The 9,300-nt window shown below is 41.5% G+C and overlaps 1 protein-coding gene across 1 annotated transcript in view; it reads left to right on the forward strand.

Moving 5' to 3' along the window:
- Positions 1-468: 468 nt before the first annotated feature.
- Positions 469-9,300, forward strand: part of SLC9A3 (solute carrier family 9 member A3) — a 53,498-nt gene continuing 44,666 nt past the window's right edge. The window contains exon 1 of the mRNA XM_019509144.1: positions 469-689. Within this exon, the coding sequence (XP_019364689.1) occupies positions 566-689 (124 nt within the window). The 5' untranslated portion in view covers positions 469-565. The remainder of the gene's footprint in view (positions 690-9,300) is intronic.

The raw sequence follows: 9,300 nt of genomic DNA on the forward strand, positions 1-9,300 counted from the left end.
ATATGACTATAAGCTGTGTAAGTCCTCTTGTTCTAAGTGTCAGCTATGTACCTACTATGCTTTGGGAGCAATATGACTTTGATACTATAGAATAAGGGTGGGCAAAATTCAGCCAGCCAAGCCATTCTATCCGGCCTGCGGCGCCCCTAAAAATTTAGAAAATTAATATTTAGCTGCCCCTGGCTGCCTGTCATGCGGCCCTTGATGGCTTGCCAAAACTCAGTAAGCAGCCCTGTGCCCGAAATAATTGCCTGCCCCTGCTATAGAGACAAGTCCTGAAGATTTAACTCAGCCCACAGTAGCAGAACTCCCATGGGGGTGAGCTATCCTCTTAGTTAAATCATTTTTGCACTTTTATTTTCTGAATTTTTTTTCTTTCCTTGCAGTTTTCCATTTATCCCACAAAGTCACTCATGTGGTTCCTGAGAGCGCTCTGCTGATTGTCCTCGGCCTCTTCCTGGGTGGGATTGTATGGGCAGCAGACCACATTGCCTCCTTCACCTTGACACCAAATGTATTTTTCTTCTATCTACTGCCACCCATTGTCCTTGATGCTGGCTACTTCATGCCAAACAGGTTATTTTTTGGAAACCTTGGCACCATCCTTTTGTACGCTGTCATTGGAACGGTCTGGAATGCTGCTACAACAGGCTTGTCTCTCTATGGTGTCCACCAGACTGGAATCATGGGTAAGTACACTTTTCAAGCAAGAAACTGCTAATTAAACTGGGTACTGCCTAGCACAATAGAGCTGTATCACAGGTAACAGATGTTTCTCATAGAAGTATTAGCTATGGCTGTTTGAATGTTTTATGAAGTTTCAGAGTAAGCAGAGAACTCTTCCCAGAGTCAGATAGAGTAGGGATTTGACCCTCAGCTTCCCACACCCTAGCTGCATGCCCTGAACATGTACGTATCTCTCTAACCTCTTACTCATGTATCTCCCTGAACTGAAAAACTCAGGGCTTGATCTATTAATGGACATCTGTTTCTGTGGAAATGTTCAAAAGGCTAGTTTTCCTTTAATTTTAATGGAAACTGAGAGGCCTAATGGAGGATTGCCATAATTTGAGTAGCCAAATGTTTAGATTTTCTTTCATCTTATAGATACAACTGATAGTATTCCCAGTTGTGCACCTACCATTGAATTCAGATGCAGAACTTGATTGGCTGTTTATTTTTAAATTATACCCAAATAGATTTGATTTTTTTTTAAATAAGGCAAATTATAAATTCTAACTTTTCAAAGCTTTTAAGCTTTCTCAGAGCCTACTCTATCAGATAGCAAATTCATAGATTCATAGACACTATGGCTAGAAGGGACCTTGAAAGATCATCGAATCCAGCCCCCTGCCCCAGGGGCAGGAAGTCAGCAGGGATCATAGGATCCCAGCAAGATAAACATCCAAATGTGTCTTGAAGGCATTCAAAGTAGATGCTTGAACCACCTCCGGCAGCAGTCTATTCCAAACCTTGGGGGCTCGGACAGTAAAGAAGTTCTTCCTTATGTCCAGCCTAAAATATAAGATGCTACATACTAGGCACATCTACACGTGCAGTTAGCATGTATTAATAAACTCTGGCATAGTTTGTATCAGAGTTTATTTCCCCCAGGCACAACTTTTACATGTGCATCCAGGACCTCAGCTCGGTGAGCTGGGGTGAAGCAGCCCTGGATTGGCAGGGAGCCTGGGGGGTCATCCTGCCAGCCTGGAGCTGCTCTGCCCCTACTTAATGTGCTGTGCAGGGGCTGGCTGGGGCACAAGGGTGCTACAATGTGGGGCTAGCCATTGGTCAGCCCCCTGCTTGTAGCACCCTCATGCTCCAGCCAGCCCCAGTCACTGTCTACATGTGCATTGCAGTGCATGGAACTACTCCGCTGTAGGATAATACTTGTCCAGGACACTAGTATCCTACAGCAGCGTTAATTAACTTACTATTCCCTAATACAGGCACACATGTAGAGGGTGATGCTTTGCTGCAGAAGTAATTAGTCAGCTCCACAGTAAAGTGCACATGTATATACACTCACTGGTTGCTAACTGATATGGTACATCCTCAGTTTTCTGTATCCCTTTTGGAATGAACCCATTTGGATAGCTGAATTCCTTCAGATAAGTGAAGATGCTGTCTCTTGTGAATTCCATATGCTAAAACATGATGCAATGTGTAAAACCATACCAACAGTAAGAGATATTAAATACAGTAAAACTTAAGAGATCAGTTTGTTATACAGTGCCAGCAGTTACCACTTGCTGTATCAAACTTAAGAGTAAAGATTCAGCATTGTATTAAATTAAGCTTAAGAGAACAACATACAGTAACAGTAGTTACAATAGGACCATACAATAGCAACAGTTACAAGTTACTATACTGACTCAAGCCTAGGAGTAAAAGCACAGTAGTATAGTAAATGAAGCTTAAAAACGAACAATGGGAGCGTCTACATGTAATGCTACATTGCTGGACCAATGCACTATGGCGACATAGCATCGGGGGTCACAAACCATGATGCTGCAGCTATGTTGCTGTAGCGACACACTCATTATAGCATGTTGCTATGGCAACGTAGCAGCTAAAAATTATTGTGCTCAGTTATACAATTATGCAGTTGCACAACAATTCCAGCTACAGGTACAAAGCATGGAGGATGTACTATAGTTTTCTGCAGCAAGAAAGTCCTTATTTAAGAGCAGGTTTCTTCTAGTTCTGATTATTTAATTTGGGCAGGGGAGGCACTTTTGCTGTTTCTAAGCCTGTATAAAGACAATGTTTAGGCTATTGACTTAATATCTGGATTTTTGTAAAGAGCCAACAAGTAGAGGTCAAATGAATACAAGAAAAAAAATCTTTCATTGTCTGAACTACATAAAAGAAAAATGAGAAAGCTATTCCACTGGCAACAGCAGCCTATGAGAAAAAGATGTTCCTTGCAAAGCAAAGTTAGGAGGAGGGAATCTGTTTCCTTTGAGGATCTGGTTGCATGTATTTATCACAAACCTGGATTAAAATTGTGGCAGGTTTACACTGGCATATGGTTTCAGTAAAGCTGGGCAGCCATGTTGGTAGGCTCGTTTCTCAATTTCACAGTATTGTTCTGGGTGTTTGCACTAGGGTTTAATGCTCTTTACAAGAAGGCATTATGGGAACATTATAGTAGAACTATGCAACTACTACAAAAAAAATCTTTTATTTTTGCTCTTACAGATACGTGCCTTTAGTGTAGTAGACAGTGTATTGGATTACCTTTTACCTGTACAACGTGACATGAGCACTGTTTGTGGGAGCATTGCTCTCCAGTTTTAAGACAAGCCTCAAGCAGTGTTGTCCAGCTCCATTTAATGTTACTAATCCATCATACTGATGTGTCCTATATGACAAATATGCAGGTTTCCAAAGAGTCTAAATTTAGACTGTGTTGCCACTGCAGGGGTTCCTGCTGCTGCTTTAACTACCATGGCAGGCCAGGGCCACTGGTGTGAATGTTGCTCAGCTGGAGGAAGGACCTTTTGTGTGGCTGGATATACAAGTTCTGTTTCAGAAAGCCACACCAGGGGTTTTGCCAGCAGAGCTGTATTATCAACAGAGTGTGACCATGAAGCTTTGCCACCAGAACTGCATAATGTAGACGAGACCTTTGTTTTCTTTTTCTTCCTTTAAGAATAGAAAGCTTCTAGTATGCTTGTGTAAAGTACCTTCATAATTCGAACAGAGCATAACCAAATGGTATTGTTTTCCTGAGTTTGTAGATGGCCTGAAAGAACAATTCAGTCAGGTGATTCATAGAGGATGACCTATCAGTCCCACTAAACTCAGTGAGGTGCTGATACATGTAAAGACTAACCATGATTCTTTAAAATGTCATCATTAACTAGGCGAAATCTTCTATTGGACCAACTGTATAGTAGGGAGAGCTGTTGAACAAGCTTGTGGTGACCTGAGGATGAGCAACTTGATAACCAAAAGCATGTCCAACAGCTCTCCCAACTATACAGCTAGTCTAATAAAAGATATCAAAAACTCTTTAGTTTTCTACATTTCCTGGACCATTGTGGATACAATGATTCTTCAGTCTGACTGCTGTCATTTATTATTTAATTAACGATCATTGTAGCAGATGGAATAATGTAGAGGTTGGGACTGAAGTCCGGAATGGGAAAGGGGAACTGCTTTTGGAGGAAAGAATAGAAGACATACAAAGACGGTAAAAGAAGAAAATACAGAAGAAGGAAAATGATGAAAGAAATAAAAATGGATAGAAATAGTTGCCCATGTAGCAAAGCTAAATAAGAGAATGAGATGCCAACAAAATAAAAAAAGCCCTTTTAATAGCTAGAGCTGGTAAATTTTGTTTTTGTTTTGAAGAGTTCATAGCAGAGCAATTAAAAAGTGTGTGTCAGGTTTTTTTAACCATGGATAGTTTTTTAAAATGACATTGAAATGATTTGGTAAATGGCCCTTCTTGACAAATATATTTTATATAAACTTGTAATTAAATTTTAGAATTTAGTGTTAACTTTTTTAATATTGTACTTCTTATTTTTTCACTAAACATTGATTTAGCTAAAAGGTCGTTTTCCTTCCCTCTGCAACCCTCCCTCAGAGTAAAAAGGTTCAATCAGGTGTAGTAATAATAAAAAGTTTAGTTCATTATAAAGGTGATATTTTCTGCTTGATCCTATCTGTGATAGCAATGGGGGTTCTACCATTGATTGAAGGAATGGCATCTAGTGGAATCAACAACCTTTTAGAAGTGGCGGCTGCTTTAACGAAACTATGTCTGAAGACTGACGACCGCTAACGGTGCAGCCTCTGCTCCTTCCACAGTGCTGACCGGCTGTACCATGGGTTTCCATACCCTGTTCTAAAGATCTTTGTTTTGGTGTGAGATTCGTCTTTTTCTACAGAATGTCTTTGATACTCCCCCCAGCTGGCAGCAGTATCTGCATCACAGTCATCTGATGGTCCTGACTGCTTGAAACATTTCAAATGAGATTACACAGTTTATACTGTAGGGACCAGGCTTCACTGGCAGGAGGCATGTTTTATAACCTGCTAGAGCTCTTTCAGTTCTAATTTCAGTTATGGAGAAGGCCAGAAAAGTTCATCCCTGATTCAAACTATGTCACTTGCAAACAGAGCTAAGCAGGGCTTGAAAATTTTATGTGGTATCTCTTCACTTGAGGATTACATCTAATAGCCACAGACTGATACTTAAGATTGCAGAGAGCCCTAGGTATGATGCATAATGGCCCCATCTACACGAGATGCTGACTGCGCAGTAGCTCATTACTCCTACTCAGTAGCATTACATGTCAGTAACTCCAGTTACTCCACAGTCATTTAATACTTTTTTATACAAGTACTAAATGACTGCACAGTAACAACTGTTCAGTCAGCATCTCATGTAGATGCAGCCAATGAGAAGCTAAGCTGTCTCATTCCAGTTGCCGGGAAGGGAGCTACTGGAATCTTACTAGGAACCAGCTGAAGGACTGGGCAGTCTTTCATGAAAGCCTATGCTAAGGGCTGTGGGCAGCTGTTCATTTATTGCTACAAGTGCCATAGCACTTTTAAGCACTTCAGAAATGTAGTAGTGCCAGGTGTGAATGGATTTGCAGAGGCTCCCCTGTCTGGAACACTGCAACCTCATCATGAAAGCGTTCTGGGACATGCTATCCAGCCACATGGCTATGGGATGCTTGCTCAGCCCTGCAACTCTGCTTCCCCTTCCTTTGACAACAAGCTGTCATGGAGCACTGGACACCCAGGCAGCCTTCAATGACTCTCAAGCCTTCTCTCTGTCCCACCATTCCACTTAAAAGGGGAGGGAGAGAACAAAGCGCTGGGGGGACCAAGACACCCACTATAGTGCTGCATGTAACTGTACAGAAGTTAAATGTTGCTACAAAATGCAGAACTACAGAGAAGTTCCTGGTTCAATGAGGGTCATTTTTGTAGTGCTTCCCTTTTTATAGTGCTTTCTCCATTTTTATAGCACCACAGGGGGTGTGCACATCTGTCCACCCAACTTTTGTAGTGCTTCAAATATATCATCTGTCTATGGCCTTGAGAGTATTTTTCTTGTTACATCAATTGTTATTATTCAGGCAAGAAAAGATTAAATGAATATTGCTAAAAGTATGAATGTGTATGTAGCCTTAGTTGTTATAAAAGTAATAACAGAAATCAGAGAATCTGTTGTCATTTCCCATTTCCAATGGTAGATAAAACTTGTAATAGATGGACTTTACCCCACTGATACTCCGAAAGTGTGGTGCAGTACACTAGTGTGTCATGAGAGCAATGGAAGTGTGCTGCAAGATCCCCTTGTGTAAGGAAGCAAATGATCTCCTCCTCTCTCCAGCCCCCTGTGCTTGTCCCAGCTACTTCAGCACCTGCAACTGCTTCTCTGGGAACTGTCACTGATGTTTTTGCCTTCCCTCACCCTCCTTGCCCACAGGCAGTCCCTGTGCTGCCTCCCCCTGCTTCCTCTTGCACTCACTCACTACTCACTCACTAGCATACTGTGCTGCAAGAGGGTGGATGCACTGACAGAGCTGCACACTTTTCAAACCAGCTCATCCCCTCTATTCCTTCTATGTCCCCAGGGCCAGCAGAAGGGGCTGCAGGGGTGGTCACTAGCATGTGAGACCCTGCAGGAGCAGCCTCATCAGCGGGGTTTGCCCTTGCTCCCTAAGGTACAGACCAGGGGTCAGGAGAGGAGAGATGGAAAGAGCAGGTGCAGGAGGTTGAGGTCCTGTCCCCACCATGCCCTTAAGTGTCACCAACCAGGTCAGTGATTCTCAGCTTTTTTAACCTGAAGACCCTCCTTCATATACATATATTCTGAATTTAGATCTGTATCTGATTTTCAGCTGGGGTGCCATGAATTTCAGAAAAGTTATGGAGGGGTGGCTTGAGGCTTAAAAGGTTGAGAACCACTAGTATAGAGATTAATCCTTGGCTTAAAGAAAGTTATATTCAGTGTCATTTTTTAAACAGTAAATCTCAGTAGCAATTTGATTTTTTTCTGGCAGGGAAATGGATTGTACTATATGTTTTGAAATGCATATAGATATATTTCTATATTTCAAAACATATAACACATTCCTATATATTCCAAAACATATACAACACATCTATATCTATATATATCCATATAGTGATATAGATATACCATACACACACTTTTTTGGATGGAAAAGTTCTGCCAGATTGAATACAGATAAAAAGTGTGCCCCAGGTATCAAAAGTTTGGGAAACACTGCTCTAGTCTAATCCCAAGTCTAAGAACAGGTCAGCTAAATTAGATAATAGTCAGTGCTGAGAGACATGAAAAAACAAAACAAAACAGCGCTTTACCGGAAAAGGAAGTGCATTAGTTTGACCCAGCTCCCCAGCATCTGTATAGATCGGGCACTTCAGCAGGGCTTTTTGGCGCTTTTATCTAAAACTGATTCAATCACTTATTAGATAAAAGTGCCAAAAGCCCTGCTGAAGCACAGGAGCTATACAGATGTTGGGCAAGCCAGGTCAAACTAACATAATGCCTGTTCTGGACATGTGCTGCGCTCGGCATGAGGGCACACCAAGCTGGAAGTAAAGTGCCGAGGAAGGGGGTTCACATCTGTAAGCAGCCATAGATTCCAATACACATGAGAGAAAATCCTTGTTAAGTATTATGCTCAAGGCTCGTGCTTAAGGTTTATCCTTATAAGGCATTTAAAACTAAAGAAGGTAAGTCAAGAAAAAGGGAAAATAAGAAGGAAATACTACCTTTAAAGTACTTTAGGAAGAATTGCAGCTTAAATATTTGCTTGTGCTCAATGTAGCCCTTCTGTACCCATAAGTGGGGCAAACAATCCAACCTAAAATCACACTGCCTGCTTCTACCTGACTCTTAAAAGTAGGACTCCCCCCTGCTCCTATTCCCAGTGGAGCTGGACTGGCAGCGGACACTTGTTCTGAAGCTTACCAGTAGAGACAAGGTTAGCACTAGCATCTTGGCTTATGCATATTGGATCACTGGGCCTGGATGGGAGGTTGGATAATTTCAGGTTTAGCAATCCCACCTCCCTTGACACTGTTCTATAGTAGTTAAAGAGGTGTCTTGACCTTTTCATAAATATTTGCTAACCAGCTGTCGCAACTTCTTAAAGAATGTAGCAGTGATCACAATTGGTAACATATAAAAAAGATAAGAGATCGCAGAGAGTCAATTTATTTTAGATGTGCATACCCAAAGGTGCCTTGATATCAATAGTTATTGTCACTGAGCTAAAAATAAGTGCGCGGGGGGGAGAAATCTATGGAAACTTTCTCAGTCAGGTACAGGAATAACCTCAGAAATTTGCCAGGTCTTCATCTGATTCCACTAACCAAAGTCTCTCCTTCCTCAAAAAATTAACTAGCTCTGTCCCTAACATCTACTCTGCACAAATGGGAATGAAAATGAATGATTTATAAAAGTTATGTGGTCTTAAAAAACAGGAGTACCTGTTTTCAAGGCCTTTCCCTGAGTCCTTCTGGCAGGTTGAAGAGGTGGTGCTTACTCCTGCCTAAAGAAGTATGTAGTATCTGTGGGGTCCTGTCCCCAGCTTCCAGTTTTTGAGTTCTCTGTCTGACCATACAGCTTCATGCTTTTTGGAACAAAAGGACTCTAAACTTAGTTCTGCTTTCATTTGCCTTCCAAACCCAAGGGCCAAATACAAAGTCAAGAAGCCCAAGGCTGAATCATTTCAATCTTCGCAGGTTAGTCTAAGCTGCATAAATTGAATCAATAAGCAAGTGAACAGACAATTCAGTTTTGATTCTGGAAATGCACTCACATGCCTGCAGTGGCCCAGGCTAAGAGCTGGGAGGCACTACAACATCCCTCCGTGTGGCTTCTCACATCTTTCTTCCTTCTAAAGGGGAAGCATGTTTGTGTCTTGCTGTTCCTCTGTCTTGCTTTTATAGAACTAAGGAAAGTTAACAGCTGAGAAGAGCACTCAAAGAATTGGAATTCATTGCTGAGTTAATTTGATCCCTACAAGAGTTTTATTGTGGGTGGCTTACTCTGTTCAGTTTGCTCAATTTCAGTAGAAGTTTTCCCCAGTTAAAAAAAAGCGAATTTTCTCTGCTTTCTATAGGTGCAACCCTTACTGATTTTAATGGGGGCTGATTCCATGTTATTAAGAGACAAATTTGGGCTTGAGTGTGAAGAAAGTAATAATATGGGCCTTACCTCAGAAATATGAGGAAATTGCTTTTGCCTTTTTCACATCTCTGTGGGCTTGTCTACAGAAGACACTTAGC

The sequence above is a fragment of the Gavialis gangeticus genome, unplaced genomic scaffold (genome assembly GCF_001723915.1).
Source record: "Gavialis gangeticus isolate Ggan-Ray unplaced genomic scaffold, GavGan_comp1, whole genome shotgun sequence".
In the NCBI taxonomy this organism is placed as follows: Eukaryota; Metazoa; Chordata; order Crocodylia; family Gavialidae; genus Gavialis; species Gavialis gangeticus.